Source organism: Delphinus delphis, chromosome 17, assembly GCF_949987515.2.
Source record: "Delphinus delphis chromosome 17, mDelDel1.2, whole genome shotgun sequence".
Classification (NCBI taxonomy): Eukaryota; Metazoa; Chordata; class Mammalia; order Artiodactyla; family Delphinidae; genus Delphinus; species Delphinus delphis.
The window spans coordinates 64,408,132-64,429,791 of NC_082699.1; the positions used below are offsets into that span (position 1 = coordinate 64,408,132).

The following is a 21,660-nucleotide window of genomic DNA, read 5'->3' on the forward strand; positions in this document are numbered from 1 at the left end:
GTGATTCACAGTTTTTCAAGGTTATACTCCATTTATAGTTCTTATAAAATATTCGCTATATTCTTGTACAGTGTATCCTTGTCGCTTATTTTGTACCTAATAGTTTGTAGCTCTAATCCCTTCCTCCCGTATTTGTCCGCTTCATTTTTATATGCAAGTCTACACACACACACACACACACACACACACACACACACACAGGACTGCCATGTGGAATGTATTTCTTACTGTGAGGCTGGCTCAAAATGTCCAAAAACCAAACCAGTGGGTGAGCCCCTTGCGGTCACCTGTAGGGCTGCTCGGTCAGCTCTCCACCAGCTTTAGAGTGTCACCTTCCCCAGAGGATGAAGGGGCTTTGCCCAGACGAGGGGTGGGCAGCGTGGGTGGGGTGCGGGTGGATAGAGTGGGAGGGGCCCGCAGGCCAGCCTCGCAGTCTCCTCAGCGCCCCCCATCCCTTGCATCGTCCCCCCACCTCCAGGCTTCACCCCGCACCCCTCCCGCTTCCTCTCCTCCCCTCCCCACGCTCTTGCCACACAAGGGGCTTCTCTGTGAAGAGACCCAAGTGTTTCCTCCAACCCTCTCCTCCTCTGGCTTCGTGGGGTACAGGGGCCAGGGCAGGAACAGGCCGCCGCCCAGCAGAGCTGGAAGAAGTGGAGAGAAAGGAGAATGTCAGTGGGACTGTTTCACTGAACAAGTACTTAGCGAGCGTCTCCTGTGCGCTAAGCCCTGGGGACACTGCGGTAATCCAAACAGATCCCACCCTCCGGGAGCACACGGGCTGGTTGGGGGACAGACCTTAGACACATGATCATCAATGTAACATTGCAGACGGAAGGAAAAATGGAGCTCCGAGCCCATGTGATGGAGGCCTAACCTCATCTTAAAAGGATCAGGTGGGCTTCTCTGCAGAAGGTACTTTCCAGCTGGTTCCCGAAAGAGGGAGGGGTTACCGGTGAAGTCTGGGGAGGCTGGAGGGTGGCAGGGAGTCGCCTTCCTGGAGAAGAGAATGGCTCCCCCGAGGGCTCGGAGGCCTGGAAAGGACAGATGCTTGGGGGGCACTGCGCACCCGGACCCCTGGCCGGGCTCTTGGGGCCCCGGTGTGAACAAGAGTGGGAGTGGGACGCAGAGTTCCAGGCATCTGGGGGCCTGGAAGTTCCTTTTCATGTTTTCTGCAAAACGGATTCGTAAGGATGGCGGCGTGGCTTCTCGCACTCGTAGCCTTGACCCTCACGCAGCTGTTTTGAAAATACTGTGCCTTTTCAGCAGCGTGTGCCGCTAGCTGGCGTCCGCCCTGACCGGCAGTGACAGACACAGTCTGGGAGAGGCTGTCAGAGGCCTCTCCAGACAGACAGCAAATACAGTCTGATGTGTTCACCAGCCCCTGCTGGCCGGGGTGCTCGCACGGGGCAGCCTCTAACGACCTGACACCCGGCTTCATGCGGGCCGCTCTGTGTGACAGCGTGGCCGTGGACACTGGGCTCTAAGAACGGATGAGTGACGGGAGGGAGGTGGGTGGCTAAGAAATAGCATTCCCAGTGGGAGGGACCCCCCTATGGAGCCGAGTCAGTGGCGCTGAACCACACATCCAGGGACCAACCTTTAATCAGCACCCCTGTGTGCCCCAGACCTGCCAACGGCCTCTAGTGCCCCGTCTCCTAATCAGCAGCCCTTTGCAGGAGGCAATCTTTTTTTTTTTTTTTTTTTTTTACTTATTGGCTGTGTTAGGTCTCCGTTGCTGCACGTGAGCTTTCTCTAGTTGCAGCGAGCGGGGGCTACTCTTCATTGCAGTGTGCGGGCTTCTCATTGCGGTGGCTTCTCTTGTTGCGGAGCACGGGCTCTAGGCACGCGGGCTCAGTAGTTGTGGCACGCGGGCTAGTAGTTGTGGCACAAGGGCTTTGTAGTTGTGGCTCAGGGGCTCTAGAGCGCAGGCTCAGTAGTTGTGGCACACGGGCTTAGTTGCTCTGCAGCATGTGGGATCTTCCCGGACCAGGGCTCGAACCCGCGTCCCCTGCTTTGGCAGGCAGATTCTTAACCACGGCGCCACCGGGAAGCCCACAAGAGACATTCTTATCTCCGCTTGGCAGATGCGGCAACTGAGGCTTAAAGAACCTAAGGGGGTGCCCAAGGCCACGTGTTCATTCATTAGCAAATATGAAAACATCAACCATGTGCCAGGTCCTCAGAAGACGGTGAAAGAAAGGGGTCTTTGCCCTCGTCAACCTTAGTCTAGTGGGAGCCAAGAAGCAATGTAAATATACCAGCCTTACTGAGATAAAATTCACATACCACGTCATTCACCCACTGAAGGGTACCATCCAGCAGGTTTTATTATAGTCCAGAGTTGTGCAACCCTCAACACAATTGTCCAGCATCTTCCATCACCCCACAAAGAAACCCCATGCCCATTTGCAGTCGCTTCCCAATTCCCCCCCTCCCCCAGGCCTTCAGCCCCCTAGGCTCTTGACAGCTACGAGTCTGCTTTCCATCGCTATAGATTTGCCCATCCTGGACATTTCATACAAATGGAGTCATACAGTATGTGGTCTTTTGTGACTGGTTTATTTCACTTAGAATCATGTTTTCAGGGCCTGTACTTGTAGCATGTGTCACCCCTTCATGCCTTCTTTTGCCAAGTAAGACCCCGTCGTAGGGATAGACTGTATTTTGCTTATCAGGCATCGGTTGATGGACATTTCCACCGTTGATGGTTATGAATAGTGCTGCTGTGAACATTCACGTACGAATGTCTGCACAGCAGAAACCTAGATTGGAACCCAGTTCTGCCCATCCCCAAAGCCTGACTACTATGTTCCCCGGTAGCCTCCGTGCCCCCGCCCTGCACACACACACAAAGATCATGCCTTTAGGAGCCTGTCTGCCTTGGAGCTAGGTGTGTTTTGAGGGAAAGAATTCATCCTCAGGTACCACGGCCTTAGCTGAGCCCGGAAGACCTATCAGCAGGTGTTAGACTCCCAGGAATCAGGCGGCTGAGGAAGTTCTCCAGCAGTTGTGTTGTTCTCATCCTGCCCCTCATGATGGGAACAGGCAGAGAGCAAAGGCTGAGGTGCTGTGTCCTGAGCAAGCCTGAGCTCAGGGGATTGAGGAGACTAACTGAGAAGTCGGGGCAGCATCTGCAGTGGAGCCTGAACGTGGTGGCCCTTCCGGCTTGCACTTGCTCACGGACCACAGAGCACGTGCTTAAAGTCACGCGTGGCTCTTTCCTGAGCCAGTCACCTCCTTACCTGGTTCACTCTTACGACAAAAGAAAGGTTTTGACACTATGAACGATTGATAGGAAGGAAGGATAGGTGCATAGAGCCCACCAAGCGCCACCAAGTCCATGGGTGAATCCATCCTCTGTAACTATGGCCTTAGTGAGCTCACCTGGCTCCCGGGGCAAGCCTTTCCTAATCTCCACCCCACACCCCCCACTCTATCCTCTATGGTCCTTTCTGTTTCCCATTCACAGAACTTAGCTGCTGTTGCATCTCTGCCTGTCCTCTTATCTGCCACCTCCTTGAACCCAGGGAGAAAAGATTGCTTGTTGTCACAGTCAAAGCACTTAACACAGTCCTTGATGCCTTGGAGGTGCTCAGGGAAGGCTGTGGAAGGAAGGAGGCAAGCCAGCAAGGAGCACTGGAGAGTGCCTGCTCTCTCCCTGCTGTCTGATCCTGGCAGCCGGCTCTCTGCCAGGCTGCCCTGGCCAAGATGGCAGCATCTGCTAAGCCAGAGGAACAGAAGGGCACTCAAGGCACTTTGGTCCCACCAGCCAGGTCGCCGTAACCACCAGTGGTAAAGTGGAGAGAGAATGGGGCAGAGTGGGCAGCAGCTGGAGCAGATGGCATTTGTCTACGACTGACAGGCACAAGGGCCCCACTGGTTATTTCTCAGCCACGCCTGCGGGCCCCGGTTCAGCCCTGGCCTACTTTCAAGCTCATTATATGCTGCTGCCGGAGCAAAGTGCCCACCCTGTCTCTGGTTCACCTGCCCTTTCAGGCCCATCACTTGGCATTTTACCGCTTCCAAGATCCACCTCTTATCAAAACCCCAGCTAATTAAAACTTGCAACCAATTTCCTTTCTTGCAGTGGCAGACCTCTACTCCCTAATACAGGTCAATTCAGACACTTCAGGCAGCTCCTGGAGAAGTGTTTTTCTCCCTATTGTGCTGTTACCCAAGGTTTTTCATCTCTCTTGGATTTTTCTGATGTTCAGAGTCTGCAATTCAGTTATTCCCAGAGAAGCTGCTTTGGGGAGGCATATCTCTGTCTTCATGATGATTCCTGCAGCAGATAGTTTAACGTTATTCCCAAGGGGGAGCATCTTGCTTTCTTCTTTGCTTTCCCTAAACCTAACTCTGGGCTGGGTCTGTCACAACCGGTTCCTTGCAGCCATGACTGCGCATCTTCCGGGCACCCTCTCCCCCTACTTCCTGCTGACTCTCCGGGATGCTGCTTCTTCACCTTTCTTGGAACAGCCGTTGGCATCTCAGAACCCTGGAGGGCTGGAGCTGAATTCGAGAGCTCACCCCGTTAAATCCCCAGGTAGTGAAATGACACCTGTTAGGAATGGGACCAGGCGGAGCATTCAGGTCTTCCAACTCCCCTTCAGAGGCTCTCTCCACGTGGATGCCTTCCCAGAGTTGCAACGGATAACCAAGAGCCCAGCACCCTGAACACAGTTGAGTCACGCTGTGAGGGTGCATGCCCCCGAACTCAGCCTTCTTCCCACCTCACCTTGCCTCCCGTGGCCTCTCCCACCATCACGGCGATTCACAGCTGGAAAGGACAACGTGTTCTCTTCAGTCTCGTAGGTTTCCCCAAGTCCTCCTTCTAGATTGCTCATGGAAAATAGAAGATGACTTTGCGAGAAATTTGTCACGAGTCCTGTACTGATCATGTGGCGATTTCATCTGGAAAATCATCCATCTCTTTCTGCCTTTGCTTCCTTGGCTTTGTGCTCTGAGAAGACATTCCCTCTTCCAGTTATGGGTGGTTAACGAGACCCCGTGCAGGCCTCGGGTTCTAGCAGGGTTGCAGAATTTCTCGGGAGAGCAAAGAGAAGCAGAAAAGGCTCCGTTCGTGTGCCACCTAAAGTAGACTCATTCTTCTCTCCGTTCTGACGGAGCCTCATTTGTGATGGCCTTGGGAGAGGGTTCGTTTGTGATAGCAGGTCCTTCTCCCCACTGTACAGTGGCCTGAGGGCCGACGAAAGTGATAAATACTGTGTCCGGCAAGGAAAGGAGGTGATGGATTTTGAAGTCTCCAGCTCTCCTAAATGCAGCTTTCAAGCCGGGGGCTTTGGTGGTTTACCTGCCTCTCCTCCTCTACCTCCTGCAGCCCATGGGATATTCAGCTGACCAACCAGCACGCTCTGGTACCCAGGGCCATAGCGTGCCCAAGCCCGGGTTCTGGTGGGGAAGGACAGTCAGGCCTCTTGCCTTGGTGGGTTTCAAACTGCCTGCCTTGAAGTGCAAATGGCAGGTGCTGGCTCCTCTGTGCCTTTCAGAGCCTCCGCCTGGCTCTTTTATGAGATTACAGGCGCTTTCATCTCAGCTTTGGCCCCGTTTTCCTCCTTCTCAGCAAGGCTCCAAAGACAGACAACGAGGCGAGAACAAGGAGAGGAGGCTCATGCGCGGCCGCGGCCCCGCTGGGCAGGGTTACCTGGCCTGCGCATCCTCCTGCCGCGTCCCTTTGAGCCGCGGAGGCTGAGAAGGGAGCACCGGGGACCAGGTTAAGAGGGGTCCTTCCCCCTTGGCGCCTGAAGGAAGTTGCATTGCATCCTGGGAAGGCTCTAATCATCCCTTTGCTTTGTGCTCTTCACTTCAATCCAGTGCAGAGGGGCTCCGTTGCCTTTCTTTTTCTTTTCTTTTAAACCTACAGGTACTTTTTTGAGGCTCGGGGCTGAGAACACAACCTGTCTCTTACGCTTTTGCTTTATGTACGCACCTGCGCACACACCCTTCTTCTTTGCTGTATTTGCTCATAATCTTGCTTGTCAGGTTTCCTTTCCTTTAACAGTCCAACCAGGGTTTCCTTCCCATTTTGCTCTCAATAAAACGAAGAGGAGCTTCTACCCTCCCCCCAATCCTGATTTCTTCCTTCCATCCATCCATCCTCTCATTTAAGTCTTTCTCATGGAGCTTTCCCTCTGGGCTAGCTGCTGTCCTTAGGAACAGGAAATGCAACAAAGACCAAGGCAGAGTCTTGCTGTTCATGTTCACACCCCTGATCTGCCTTCCCCACTTCCAGCCCCTCCAGCGTCCCCTCCCAGGGCTCGTCTCCTGACCCCCATCCACTCAAACCCGCACCATTCCCGGCCCCAGCCTTCCTTTCGTGCCTCTGAACTTTGGCTCATGCATCTTCCCTGGTCCAGGATGCCCTTCCTCTTCCAGGTCCCCACCCACACCTTCACCTGGCTCCACCCTGGTCTCTGTGAAGCTTTCCAGCACCTCTGCCCTCGCCCCAGGCAATGAGCACCTCCCTCCTCTGGGCACTCCGAGCACTCATCCCCTCGGGGCAGTCTAACCCAGTGACCTGTGTTTCTCAGGGCTCCCAGCCTTGGGCTCACATATAGGTCACTATGCATGAGGCTTTGTCCCCTCCCATTGCGGTGGGGCTCCAGGCCCTGACCATCTCCAGCCCCCTAACTATTCCTGGGGGTCCTCGGGGGACGTGGTAGAGAGTCTTTAAGGAGCCACCATGAATGCGTCTCCTGTTTCTGCCAGAGTTGGGCCTGCAGTTCTTGCCCTTGTGAGACTCCCCGGCGTCTGACAGTGTCAGTGTCCCCACAGTGTCCCCACCCCCATGGTGGACTCTGCTGTGACAAGGAGAATCTATCCCCCACCCCAGGTGTTACATTCCGTCACGGGGCCCTGGCAGCGCTGCTTCGCGCAGAGTTTTCCTCTCAACAGCTCTGTCAGTTTTGACTTGTCCCCTCCTCTCAGAGTTAGGCATGGATCCTTGGGGTCTGGGCCAAAGGATGATCTGATGAAGATCAGGCACCAGGCTGCAGTCGCAATTGCATTTCCTTCTGATGACTCAGGCAGTGTTCCTGCCTTCCCTAAGGATACATTACCTCCCAGACAACTCTTAGGCCTTAGAATTCAAAAAATTATTGGTGGGTCTGTACTGCCAGAATTCAAAATGTGCCCTAACATGTCTGAATCCTAAAACAAACAATATAAGCCAAGGAGGCACACACACCACCATTATACTTTTCCTTGCCCAGAGCAGACATCAGTAATCAATTACAGTTAAGTGTCTATCTAGTAAAGCCATTAGGATTCTTCCCAAACACTCCATTCTCAAGGCACTGTAGACCACGCCTCTACTCTGAAGCCTTTCTGGATCCCCGGAAACCCTTGGAAATGATTCCAATGGAAATGATTCCACCTTTTTTTTTTTTAACCTTTCATAACCCTCAGGATTTTGCTCCTCTTGTCTGGGCCCTTTCGGGTTGTAATAATAAAACATAACCAAAAAATGGTTAACATCTACTAACCTCTCTTTTTTTTAATTGAGTTATAGTTGATGTATAATGTTATATGAGTTTCAGGTGTAAAACATAGTGATTCACAATTTTTAAATCTTGGCTATATTCCTTGTTTTGCATTATATATCCTTATAGCTTATTTATTTTATACATAATAGTTTGTAACTCTTAATCCTTTGCTTCCATCTTGTTCTCCCCCCTTCCCTCTCCCCACTGGTAGCCACTAGTTTGTTCTCTGTATCTGTGAGTCTGCTTCCGTTTTGTTATATTTACTAATTTGTTGTATTTTTTAGACTCCACATATACGTGATATCATACAGTATTTGTCTTTCTCTGTCTGACTTATTTCCCCAAGCATAGTATCTTCCAAGTCCATCCATGCTGTTGCAAATGGCAAACTTTCATTTTTTATGGCTGTGTAGTATTCCATTGTGTATATATACCACATCTTCTTTATCCACTCATCTGTTGATGGACACTTAAGTTGCTTCCATATCTTGGCTATTGTAAATAGTGCTGCTATGAACATTGGGGTGCATGTATCTTTTCAAATTGTGTTTCGGTTTCTTTTTTTTTTTTTTTTTTCAGATATATACCCAGGAGTGGAACTGCTAGGTAATGCAGTAGTTCTGGTTTTCTTAACTGAAGTATAGTTGCTGTACAATACTATATAAATTAGGGACTTCCCTGGCAGTCTAGTGGTTAAAACTTCGCCTTCCAATGCAGGGGGTGCATGTTCAATCCCTGGTCAGGGAGCTAAGATCCCAAATGCCTCACGGCCAAAAAACCAAAACATAAAACAGAAGCAATGTTGTAACAAGTTCAATAAAAGACTTTAAAAACGGTCCACATCAAAAAAAAATCTTTAAAAAAAATTATGTTACAGGTGTACAATATAGTGATTCACAATTTTTAAAGTTTATACTCCATTTATAGTTATTATAAAATATTGGCTATGTTCCCCATGTTGTACAATATATACTTGTAGCTTATTTGTACCTCTTAAACCCCTATTTTTAATTTTTTTTGAGAAACCTCCATACTCTTTTCCACAGTGGCTGCACCGATTTATGTTCCCACCATCAGCATGTGAGAGTTCCCTTTTCTCCACATCCTCGCCAACATTTGTTATTTGTGTTCTTTTTGGTGATAACAGCCATTCTGACAGGTGTGAGGTGGTATCTCACTGTAGTTGTTTTTTTCTTTGTTTTTTTTTTTTGCGGTATGCGGGCCTCTCACTGTTGCGGCATCTCCCGTTGTGGAGCACAGGCTCCAGACGCGCAGGCTCAGCAGCCATGGCTCACGGGCCCAGCCGCTCTGCAGCATGTGGGATCTTCCCGGACCAGGGCACGAACCCGTGTCCCCTGCATCTGCAGGCGGACTCTCAACCACTGGGCCACCAGGGAAGCCCCTCACTGTAGTTTTAATTTGCATTTCTCTGATGATTAACGATGTGGAGCATCTTTTCATGTGCCCGTTGGCCATCTGTATGTCTTCCTTGGAAAAATGTCTATTCAGGCCTTCTGCCCATTTTTTAATCTGGTTGTTGGGCTTTTTGGGTGTTGAGTTGTATGAGTTGTTTATATATTATGTTTTGGATATTAACCCCTTATTGGCCATATCATTTGCAAATATTCTCTCCTATTCAGTAGGCTAGGCTGTCTTTTCGTTTTGCCGATGGTTTCCTTTGCTGTGCAAAAGCTTTTAAGTTTAATTAGTCCCATTTGTTTATTTTTGCTTTTGTTTCCTTTGCTTTAGGAGACAGATCCAAAAAAATATTGCTACGATTTACACCAAAGAGTGTTCCACCTATATTTTCTTCTAGGGGTTTTAAGGTTTTCAGTCTTACATTTAGGTCTTAAATCTATTTTGAGTTTATTTTTGTAGGTGGTGTTGGAAAATGTTCTAATCTCATTCTTTTACATGTAGCTGTCCAGTTTTCCCAGCACCACTTATTGAAGAGACTGTCTTTTCTCCACTCTATATTCTTTCCTCCTTTGTTGTAGATTATTTGACCATAGGTGCGTGGGTTTATTTCTGGGCTCTCTATTCTGTTCCATTGATCTATGTGTCTGTTTTCGTGCCAGTACCAAACTGTTTTGATTACTGTAGCTTTGTGGTATTCTACTGAGCTCTTGCCTTGACTCAGGCACTGTTCTAAGTGACTCTTGTTAAACAAATTTAATCCTCACAATCATATGACGTAAATGCCCTTATCATCCCCATTTTACAAATGAGGCAACTGAGACACAGGAGTGACACAGTTCCCAAAACAGAAACTGTGTCCTGCCCACCTTTGTCGTTTCAGTGGTTCAGCCAACATTTTTATTAGCTAGCCACGCATACCAGGCCCTGCGACAGGCCCTGAGGACAAAAGTAGAACCTAGCATGATGCCTGGGTGTAGCCCTTAAGAAATCATTTACTCTGAGTGCAGTTTTCATGGAGAGATAGGAGGATGGGAGTTAACTCAAGAACAGGGGAGCTGAACTGGAGACTGAGGGAGTAATTTCATTCAAGGCATTTAAAATGAATGAACGAGAGAGGAAAGAACAAAGCTGGAGTCTGACCAATGCCTTTTATCCCCTGACAGCCCTCGCTGTTCTTATAGAAGCAGGCTCTTCCCTCTCCAACACCCCCAGGCTCAGAGGATGGCATCAGAGTTTGTGAAAGAGCCGAAGCCACCTGGGGTGTGGGTGGGTGCCAGTAGGGAGGGCCCCGCCTTCACATCCCCCTCAGCCTCACTGTTCCGACAGAGGCGCCTCTCCCAGCCCCCGTGCAGGATGGCAGAACCTGCAGGCCACTCTCTCTTGCGGTCCTAGCTGTAGGGTCATCACCACCAGGCCCCTCCAAGACCAGCTGTCGGCTGGTCCAGGTCCCCAGAACCTCTTCTTCCCCGGCAAATTCAGCAGTGCTGTTTTGCTTCCGTGGAAACAAGAACTTCAGTCCAGGCATTTACCTCCTCACTACCCCCACTACCCTCGGCACCTTACCTGTCCCATCTTTTCCTTGCCTCCCACCCCACTTCCTCTGTTACACCCAGCTCCCTTCTCACCTGGTCCTCAGCAGACTCCACGGTTTGTTCAGGCCTCTGTGTCTTGGCCCAGACCAGAGGTCAGCCAACCTTTTCTGTCAAGGGGCAGATAGTAAATACTCTAGGCTGTGCAGACCAGAGGGTCTCTGTTGCAACTACTCAACTCCTCCGTGGAAGAGTAAAAGCAAACATGGGCCTGGCTGTCTGTGTCCCCGTAAAGCTTTATTTACAAGAGCAAGAGGTAGATCATAGTCAACCCCTGGCCCAGACTGTTCTCCCATCTGGCACATCTTTCCACCTCGTTTTGTAACATCCATTCTTTCCTGCTGAAACTTCAAGGCTCAGCTGTGGTCCCACCTGGCCAGGAAAAATCTCCTCCCCACCACCACGGCCCTGTGTGCTAATCGCCCCTTCACCAAGCTCTTCTCCTTATCATCTATTACTCCTTTGCTTCTACTTAGATGCTTAGCTTCTTGGGGTATACCTCTTAAATGTCCTAAAAGTGCCATGAGATGTAGCAATGTGCTGGATTCATGATCAGTACACAGTATACGATCAACGGTTCTGAAGATGTGCTCCACTGCAGTGTATGAACGAGGGCATGGTTCACTGTTTTTTCTGGTACAACATGGAGGACAGCATGCCATTTATTCATTCCACATGTATTTATTAAGTACTCACTACGTACTAGGTACTCCTTTTTTTTTTTTAAATAAGTCATGTGCTAGCTTCAAGCTCTTACTAGGATAAATGTGTAATGACATCATGCTTGAAAACCACTGGATTAGGAAATCAAAGAAGTTCTCGAAGATGAGAGGATGGCAGTGATTACTAGTCGAGCTGCATCTTCCAATTTATAAAGTACTTCTACAACTGTTATCTCATTTAATCATAGTGACAACCCTCAGAGGTGAGTGGTGTTATCCCATTTTACAGATGAGAAGACTGGGCTCAGAGGTTATGGCCCTGCTTGCTTGAAGTCAGACAGCTTCTAAGAAATGGAGCTTGACTCCAAAACTGTTTCAGCCGTGTTTTCTCTCCTAAAACAAAAGAAAACCACTCTTCTGATTCTAAAGGTAACAGTCTAGGATATTATAGAAATTGTTGAAAAAATATAAAGCAGAAAATAAAAATCATGAATAATTCCTCAGCCCATAGATAGCCAGTGTTAACATCATCTGCACGTTTTTACAAATGTTTGTGTGTGTTGACACAAAATTGGAGTTCTCTTGTATATACTAATATGTAGCTGCAAATTTTTTTTATGTATTTATTTTATTTATTTATTTTTGGCTGTGTTGGGTCTTTGTTGCTGTGCGCGGGCTTTCTCTAGTTGCGGCGAGCGGGGGCTACTCTTCGTTGCAGTGTGAGGGCTTCTCACTGCGGTGGCTTCTCTTGTTGCGGAGCATGGACTGTAGGCGCGCGGGCTTCAGTAGTTGTGGCTCATGGGTTCTAGAGCTCAGGCTCAGTAGTTGTGGCACACGGGCTTAGTTGTTCCACGGCGTGTGGGATCTTTCCGGACCAGGGCTCGAACCCATGTCCCCTGCATTGGCAGGCGGATTCTTAACCACTGCGCCACCAGGGAAGCCCTTTTTTTGGTCTTTCTTAAAATCAAGGCATAAGGGAATTCCCCAGCGGTCCAGCGGTTAGGACTCCACGCTTTCTTAGCTGAGGGGGAGTGGGTTCAATCCCTGGTCGGGGAACTGAGACCCCACAAGCCATAGTATATGGACAAAAAAAAACCCAAAAATAAAATCAAGGTATAATTTGCATACAATTAGATTCACTTTTTAGTGAACAATTCTATGAGTTCTGATAAACCCATGTGGTTGAGTAATCATCACGATAATCAAGACATAGAACATTTCTATCACCCCCCAAATTCTCTCGTGCCCCTTGGAGTCAGCCCCCACCCCAGCCCCTGGAAACCACTGCTTTTTCTCTAATTTTGCCTCTTCCAGATGTCAGGTAAATGGCATCATACAGTACATTATGTAGCTTCATTTTTTACTTAACATATTATGAGTATGTTCCTACATGGTTATATATTCTTCAAAAGTATTATTTTTTAATGACTCCCAGGCACTCGTCCTCCTACGTGCTCTTCCACTCACCGCAGCAGCCTCTTGGAGAATAGAAATGAGAGGTAGAATGTCATGTTGGAAAGAACAAGGGCAGAGTGGGTCTGCTAACCCTTATCACCCTTGATAGGAGGTGCTGGCTTTTCTGCCTTCAGGCCAAGGTGGCCGAGCTCCATGCAGACACAGCGGACAATACCAAATGGCAACACATGACAGCAATGTTTGCATCCAGCTCTGTACCTGCAGAGCCCTTCCTTAGGCGTGACAGCTTCAGATTCTCGGCTTCAGATCCAGTTTCCTCAAGGAAATGGGGATAAGAATGTTCCCTCCACGGGGCCATCGTGGGGATGAAAGGAGATGGTGTGTGTGAAAGTGGGAACTACGTGCCCTCGACTTGGGCTGGTTTTCCCATTCCCTCCCCAAATGTCCAGGTCTACCTTCCTTTAAAAAGGAGAGACAAGTTGATGTTATCAAAAAGTGTTGAAGACAGGTTGTCACCTAGTTGAAGCTGCCTCCCTACCATCATCAGAAGGATCCAGAAAGCACTGAAGAAAGGTAGCACTTTGGAGAGAACGATACAACTGTCAGAATCACGATCCTTTGGGAACAAATACGCTAGGGCTTCAGGACCTGCCCCGTACGTGCAGGCACCGCCTCAGTACCGGACAGGAGCGGAAGCTGGAATGACACCTGCAGCTCTTGGGACCAAAACACCTCAAGGCTTTTTCTGCCTTCATTTCGGATACTGGAGTTTTAGCAATTTATTCCCCACCCCAGCCCGGCATTTTCTTCTGCTCCTCCCAGGGCCGGCTTAGACTTCTCCCAGCAAAGCAGAGTCAGTATCCTAGTGTGTTGCTATGGAAAGAATGGCAACATCCCTCGCGAGTTCATGAAAAAAAAAAAAAAAGAAGAAAGAAAGAAAAGGAGAAAAGAAAAAAAAAATAGGACAAGCAGGTTTTTTTTTTTTAAGTGTTATGAAACTGGGAGAAAAACTGTTCCACCACTAAATATATCCACTTACCAAATCAGCAGATGTTAGGGCTTATACAGCGTCAGACTCTCAGTCCTACAGAAGACTCTTTGCAGAGCTTTTTCACAGTCATTGCTCCCTCAGAACTCTGAGAGGCGACTTGAGATTTCTAGGTTGGTGGCAGGAACCTTCTGTGTTGGCCAAACGGATGATGTGGCAGTCGTTTCAAGGGGTACCTCTGAATAACTGGACTCTGTTGTGTTTGTTTTGAAGGCCTTCCTCCTGTTCCCTCTCCCCTCCCCCTACCTTTCCTGTGTCAGGTCACCCCAATTTGGACTCCCTTGGGTTCCTTCCAAAAGCCAAGCCTTGGAGCCTGGGTTTGAACGCTAGCCCTGCCTTGGACTAGCTCTGGTCCTAGAGCATGTTCTTCTGAGCTCTTCATAGGCATCTGAACTGCAGTTTCCATATTAGTAAAACACCTACTTTCAAGATTTTGTGAAGTATAGCAATAACACATGAAGCTCCTAGCACAGTGGCCAGCGCAGAGCTATTAGTAGCAATGTTGTGTAATAGAAAGAGATTCTCTTGTCTTCTAGTCACATTTTCTATCTGCCCCGGGGGCTGATGGGGGCTGCAGAGTGGGCAGGTGAGCTTGTGTCTATCATCCTAATGATGGAGCCAGCCAGGTGACCCATCAGGTGTGGACCCTGCCTCAACCTCTAAGGCCTTCCTCGGTGTCATTCATTCTGAAAATTACTTGCTGGTCTCAAAGTCCAGATGCAGAGCATCTTCTCACACTCTTGGTTGATATCTTGGGTCTGCCTCTATTCTGGTTAACTACTGCTGCCTAGAAACCACACCAAAACTTAGGAGTTTCTCAAACAGAAATCTGTTGTATCTCACAATTCTGTGAGTGAGAAGTTCAGACAGTGTAGCAGTTATGACTCATCTCTACTCCATGCTGTCTGGCTGAGATGACTTGAAATGTTGGGGCTGGAACAGTGGGGACTGGCTGAGCATCTCTCTCTCCACGTGGGTAGCTTGGGTTTCCTCACAGCATGGCAGCCTCAGGGTAGTCAGACTTCCTACATGGTGGCCCAGAGCTCCAAGAGGAAGGAAGCAGAAACTGCATGTCCTCTTAAAGGTCTTGGTTCAGGACTGTCATAGTGTCACTTCTACCACATTCTGTTGGGCAAAGCAGCCACAGAGCAGCCTCAGTTCAAGGGGGCAGGGACAGGGACATGAACCCCACATATCAATAGGAGAAATGTCAAAGAATGTGTGGCCATCTTTAATCTGCCACAGTATCTGCCACAAAATCACCACACCTACCTGTCTGCTTGCCCCACAAGGAAAATCTCAGAAGCTGATGGTGGCACCTGAGAGCAGAACCAAAAGGCAAGACCAACGTCACTGGTCACAGGTGAAGATGGAGCCCAGAGAGCATGCCTTTCAGGGCAGCTGGCCGCTCAAAGGGTTGTGTGCAAACCAGAATTTTCGAGTGACCCCTACCTGTGAATGCCCCCTGGGTATGCTCTCTGGCAGATTCCTATTGACAACACAACAACCCCTCAATTTCTCTCAAGTGTAAATGCCAAGTGTTCACACACCAGTTTTGCTGAAAGTGAGGCATTTCCCGTCCAAGTCACTGTGCTCTTTCCTAGTGAAAGGTGGGTCCAGGTTTTCAAATTTAGCCAAAGCAGCCAGGTCAGCATTCACCACCTGGTCTCCAGGCCCTGGTTGCCTGGAAAGAAAAGATCCCTGCTTTGGGTGGCGTACTAGTTTCCTACGGCTGGCATTAACAAAGTACCACAAACAGGGTGGCTTAAAACAACAGAAACTTATTGTCTCCCAGTGATGGAAACCAGAAGTCATGCTCCCCCTAAGGCACTAGGGAAGGGTCCGTTCCAGACCTATCTCCTAGCTTCTGGTGACCTCAGGCGCTACTTAGCTTGTCGATGGCCATCTTCTCCCTGTGTCTCTTCACATTGACTTCCCTCTGTGCAAGTCTGTCTCTGCATCCAAACTTCTCCTTTTTATAAAAAACACCAGTCATACTGAAGAGGGGCCCACCCTAATGACCTCATCTTTGCTTGATTACTTCTATAAAGACCCTGTTTCCAAGTACACTCACAGTCTGAGGTACTTGGGGTTAGGACTTCAACATATATTTGGTGGGGCGGGGGAGATTAAAATCAACCCAGAACAGGTGATGAGCAGAGATAGACTGGGGCCAAAGCCTCACCTCATGCCATCTCATTTCCAGTGTCTCTCTCTGTCTCTAGGGTCATAACCTAGGCCATCAAAGGATAAGCTCCAGGTGACAGTATTCCCCGTGCCTAGAACAGTACTGGCATATATTAGGCTTGCAACACATATTTTATTAAATGAATAAATGCATGCATGACTGAATGCAAGAACCAGTCAAATAATCAATGAACAGCAAGTGGCCCAGACAGAGAGAGCAGGAGATCTAAAATGCCCTATACCCTGTGGGTCCCGATCCTAAGCAGTGAGGTAGTTGAGGGTCTCTGTTAGTTATTGCTGCAGTTACTTATGCTGCTAACAATACAGCAGCATTAACAGGCCTCTTGTCCTCCTTTGAAATTGAGTCAGTGACATCCTGCTATTAAGAAAAATACAGGGGACAGAATTAGACCAAATAATCCTAAAATTTATATGGAAACACAGAAGACCCTGAATAGCCAATGCAATATTGAGAAAGAAGAACAAAGCTGGAGGTACGATGCTCCCTGATTTCAAACTATGCTTACAAAGCTACAGTAATCAAAAGAGTATGGTACTGGCACAAAAACAGACACATAGATCAATAAAGAGAGCCCAGAAATAAGCCCACCCTTATATGGTCAATTAATCTACAATAAAGGAGGCAAAAATATACACTGGGGAAAAGACAGCCTCTTCAGTAAATGGTGTTGGGAAAACTGGACAGCTACATGCAAAAGAATCAAACTGGACTACTTTCTCACACCATATACAAAAATAAACTCAACATGGATTAAAGACCTAAATGTAAGACTGAAACCATAAATTTTCTAGAAGAAAACATAGGCAGTATGTTCTTTGACATCAATCTCAGCAAAAGATTTTTGGGTCTGTCTCCTCAGGCAAGGGAAACAAAAGCAAAAATAAATATGTGGGACTACATTAACCTAAAAAGCTTTTGCACAAGACAGCCTCTTCAATAAGTAGTGTTGGGAAAACTGGACAGCCACATGTAAAAGAATGAAATTAGGACACTTCCTAACACCACACACAAAAATAAACTCAAAATGGATTCAAGAACTAAACGTAAGGCCAGACACTATAAAACTCTTGGGAAAACATAGACAGAACATTCTATGACATAAATTACAGCAAGATCCTTTTTGACCCACCTCCTAGAGAAATGGAAATAAAAACAAAAATAAACAAATGGGACCTAATGAAACTTAAAAGCTTTTGCACAGCAAAGGAAACCATAAACAAGACGAAAAGACAACCCTCAGAATGGAAAATATTTGCAAACAAAGCAAATGACAAAGGATTAATCTCCAAAATATACAAGCAGCTCATGCAGCTCAATGTCAAGAAAACAAACAACCCAACCCAAAAATGGGCGGAACACCTAAATAGACATTTCTCCAAAGAAGACATGCAGATGGCCAAGAAACACATGAAAGAATGCTCAATATCATTAATCATTAGAGAAATGCAAATCAAAACCACAATGAGGTATCACCTCACACCGGTCAGATGGCCATCATCAAAAAATCTACAAACAATAAATGCTGGAGAGGGTGTGGAGAAAAGGGAACCCTCTTGCACTGTTGGTGAGAATGTAAATCGATACAGCCACTATGGAGTACAGTATGGAGGTTCCTTAAAAAACTAAAAATAGAACTACCATATGACCCAGCAATCCCACTACTGGGCATATACCCTAAGAAAACCATAATTCAAAAAGAGACATGCACCACAATATTCATTGCAGCTCTATTTACAATAGCCAGGACACGGAAGCAACCTAAGTGGCCATCAACAGACAAATGGATAAAGAAGATGTGGCACATATACACAATGGAATATTACTCAGCCATAAAAAGAAATGAAATTGAGTTATTTATAATGAGGTGGATGGACCTAGAGTCTGGCATACAGAATGAAGTAAGTCAGAAAGAGAAAAACAAATACCGTATGCTAACACATATATATGGAATCTAAAAAAAAATGGTTCTGATTAACCTAGGGGCAGGACAGGAGTAAAGACGCAGACGTAGAGAATGGACTTGAGGACACGGGGAGGGGGAAGGGTAAGCTGGGGCAAAGTGAGAGAGTGGCATGGATGTATATACACTACCAAATGTAAAATAGATAGCTAGTGGGAAGCAGCCGCATAGCACAGGGAGATCAGCTCGGTGCTTTGTGACCACCTAGAGGGGTGGGATAGGGAGGGTGGGAGGGAGACAGAAGAGGGAGGGGATATGGGGATATATGTATATGCATAGCTGATTCACTTTGTTATACGGCAGAAACTAACACATTGTAAAGCAATTATACTCCAATAAAGATGTTTAAAAAAGAAAAAAGCTTTTGCACAGTGAAGGAAACTGTCAACCAAACAAAAAGGAAACTACTGAATGGGAGAAGATATTTGCAGATGATATATCTGATAAGGGATTAATATCTAAAATACAAAGAACTCATACAATTGACCATTAAAAGAAAAAAACCCGATTAAAAAATGGGTAGAGGGGGCTTCCCTGGTGGTGCAGTGGTTGAGAGTCCGCCTGCCAACGCAGGGGACACGGGTTCGTGCCCCGGTCCGGGAGAATTCCACATGCCGCGGAGCGGTTGGGCCCATGAGCCATGGCCGCTGAGCCTGCGCGTCCGGAGCCTGTGCTCCGCAACGGGAGAGGCCACAACAGTGAGAGGCCCGCGTAACGCAAAAAAAAAAAAAAAAAAAAAAAATGGGCAGAGGACCTGAATAGACCTTTTTCCAAAGAAGACATACAGGTGGCCAGTAGGCATATAAAAGGTGTTCAACATCACTAAACATCAGGGAAATGCAAATCAAAACCACCAGGAGATCCCACCTCACACCTGTCAGGATGGCCATTATCAAAAAGACAAGGGATGACAAGTGTCGGCAAAGATGTGGAGAAAAGGGAACCCTCGTGCTCTGCCGATGGGAACGTAATTTGCTGCGGCCACCCCCAGGGAGTCTGGCTCAGCTGGTGTGGCCTGAGGGTCAGGGTACTTAAGAGCCCCTCTGCTGACGCCAGCGCAGAGACAGGGTGGAGAGCCCCTGCCCTGAAGAAGCGTCTTCCCTTACAAAGTCAGGCTGTCCAGCTGCTGTCAGTTTGTCATTAGCTATTCATTTGTGTGATTTTTTAATTAAAGGCTGTGTCTCCTATCTCTCTCTATCTCCGTCTTATAAAGACACTTAGGATGGCATTTAGGGCCCACCCAGATAATCCAGGATGGGCCTTAACTTTTGTTGTTGTTGTTATTGTTTATCCATTCACTATATAATAGTTTGCATCTATTAATCCCAAACTCCCAATCCATCCCTCCCCCACCTCTTCTTCTCCTCGGCAACCACGAGTCTGTCCTCTATGTCCGTGAATCTGTTTCTGTTTCGTAGAGAAGTTCTTTTGTGTCATATTTTAGATTCCACATATATATGATATCGTATGGTATTTGTCTTTCTCTTTCTGACTTCTCTTAGTATGATAATCTCTACGTCCATCCATGTAGTTGCAAATGGCATTAATTTCATTCTTTTTTAAGGCTGAGTAGTATTCCATTGTATATATACATATATCACATCTTCTTTATCCATTCATCTGTCAATGGACATTTAGGTTGTTTCCATGTCTTGGCTATTGTAAACAATGCTGCTATGAACTGCACGTATCATTTCGAATTGTAGTTTTGTCTGGATATATGAGGCCGGGCCTAACTTAATCACATCTTCAGTGTTCTTTTTTACATATGAGGTAACAGTCACAAGTTCCAGGGATTGGGACCTGGACATCTTTGGGAGGGCCATTACTCAGCCTACCACAGGGCTTCTTATTTTTGTCCGCCTTTGTAGCGTCACAACCTAATGCAGCACCTGGGACATAGTGACATAGTGAACAAATAGATGAATCGTGTAAACTCAATGCATTGGCCGATTACATTGTGTTAGGAATCAGACGCATAGGGATCCAGAAGGAGGGCTGGAGGCAAGCTGTGGAAGCGCCAGGCATGGAGGGATTAAGCTTGGTGCTTTCTGAAACGCACGTCAGTCGACACCACACATCACACATCTTCTCCCTCCTCCCCGTTCACTAGCTTTCCGTCACCCTCGGGATAAAGTCCAGTGAGGCTCCTGCGTACCTCTCCCAACTCCCCACACCTCTCTCCTAACACCTCATGCCACCTATTTATATAGGGCACTCTTGCATTATCACTGCTTCTGTAACTTTCTGTCACCTCTGCTAGATTATACTCTACATGAACAGCTCTAAGCTTCGCTCACCCGCCTCCCCTATCTCCAGCCCCCAGGACAGAACCTGGCACATAGTGGGTATTCAAGTATCTGTTAAGTGAACAAAGGAACTTCAGGCTAATGGGTTGTTCAAAGCCAGGCAGCTTTGCTTTTGAGAATATTGGCTTATCAGGGGAAACTGGGCTGTTGGCTCACTCCGAAATGCCTAGACTAGAGGCCTGGCTGATAAGTCATCAAAATATATTTGGCGGGGGGATGGGGGGAGATGCAAAGAGCCTGCTGGGGGCAGAGGTTTCAGGGAGAAAAGTGTGTGAGTTTTGGTAAGAGCCTTGGAATCATGTCTTGAGAGACTGAAAGCTCATCAGACAAGTTGGAATGGGATTCATTGGAGAGCGGGAGCCATGACTGGTCGTTACTGACGTAAGAGATGGAGGAAAGTCAGAGACTGGGGGAGATGTGCCTGGCAGCAGGCACAAGGCAGATTGGAACAGTGGAGACCGTGGACAGAAGGAAAGCCATTCCATTTCGGCAGTCCGGACAAGGTGTGATGATGGTTTGGACTGGTGTGGAAACATGTACAATATTACAAGCAAATGATAGAGCTCGGATTCAGATGGAAGGAGAGACACTCGTGAGCTAAGGTAGCACGCCCTGGGCACACAAAGGAATAATGGCACCAGAGGGAGTAGCCGAGATGACTTTGTGTCACCAGCCCAGGTGGCAGAGAGACTGGTGCCCCTGCAGGCAGAAAACTGTGGAAGCCAGGTGACCATCTTGGCTTTGGAACAAGTTGGGTTTGCAGAAAAGAGAATAGGACGTCCTATTGTTATTGTTGTTGCTATTACTGTTTTTATTCTCTGATTGGTTAGAATATTTACATTGAATACTTTCCATATACCAAGTTGTACTGTGCTTTTCTTCAATGGGTCATATTGTTTGATTCTCACAACAACCTTCTGAGGAATACTTGCAGTTAGTATCCCCATGATACAAATGAGAAAAAGGAGATATCCTTTTCCCTCTGAAATGCTCCGTCGAACAAGATGATATTATAACGTGTTTCTTTCTAATACCACTCATGACACTGACGTACTAATCTTTTTATTTCTTCCCTTGTGGGCCTGCTGATATTTCATCAACCAATGCTCAGTGACCATTCCGACCCATTCAGTCAGCCAAGAAGTAACCCCATTTCTCATTCGTGTATAGGGTTTTGCTCCTTGATATTCATCAGCGTATATTTTTTTAATATTGTGACCAAGCTCCCATACCCAGGGTCATAGCATGTTGGAGCCTTATGACCGTCGGCTGGAAATGCCTCTGGAAAAGGACAAAAATCACAAAGACAGGCCCCTCATGTCTGAAAAAAAAATCCACTAAGTATTATTTTGTTTCCTATCCTTATATATCCATAACTCACAGTCTTTTTCACACTGATCTATAGAGTACATCAATTGCCAATAAAGACCTAACTATATAGGAAGCTATGGAGGCCACGTGGTTGGTTATAATTAATTAATATTGTATCCCACCAAAAAAAGAAACCACAAAGGCAAGCGAAGGATCAGGCTTGGGTTCGGACATC

At 47.4% G+C, this 21,660-nt stretch overlaps 2 protein-coding genes across 5 annotated transcripts in view; one reads left to right on the plus strand and one right to left on the minus strand.

Moving 5' to 3' along the window:
* ZHX2 (zinc fingers and homeoboxes 2) overlaps positions 1 to 21,660 on the plus strand; it is a 172,037-nt gene that overhangs the window by 110,160 nt on the left and 40,217 nt on the right. The gene's annotated exons all lie outside the window — the stretch shown is intronic.
* DERL1 (derlin 1) overlaps positions 11,118 to 21,660 on the minus strand; it is a 113,513-nt gene continuing 102,970 nt past the window's right edge. Inside the window, exon 9 of one of the 2 annotated variants that reach the window (XM_059995141.1) lies at positions 11,118 to 11,565. In XM_059995141.1, coding sequence (XP_059851124.1) covers positions 11,548 to 11,565 — 18 coding nt within the window. In that variant the 3' untranslated portion in view covers positions 11,118 to 11,547. Of the gene's footprint in view, positions 11,566 to 14,889; positions 14,956 to 21,660 lie in introns of those variants that run through there. The other variant, XM_059995139.1, reaches the window with a different exon arrangement.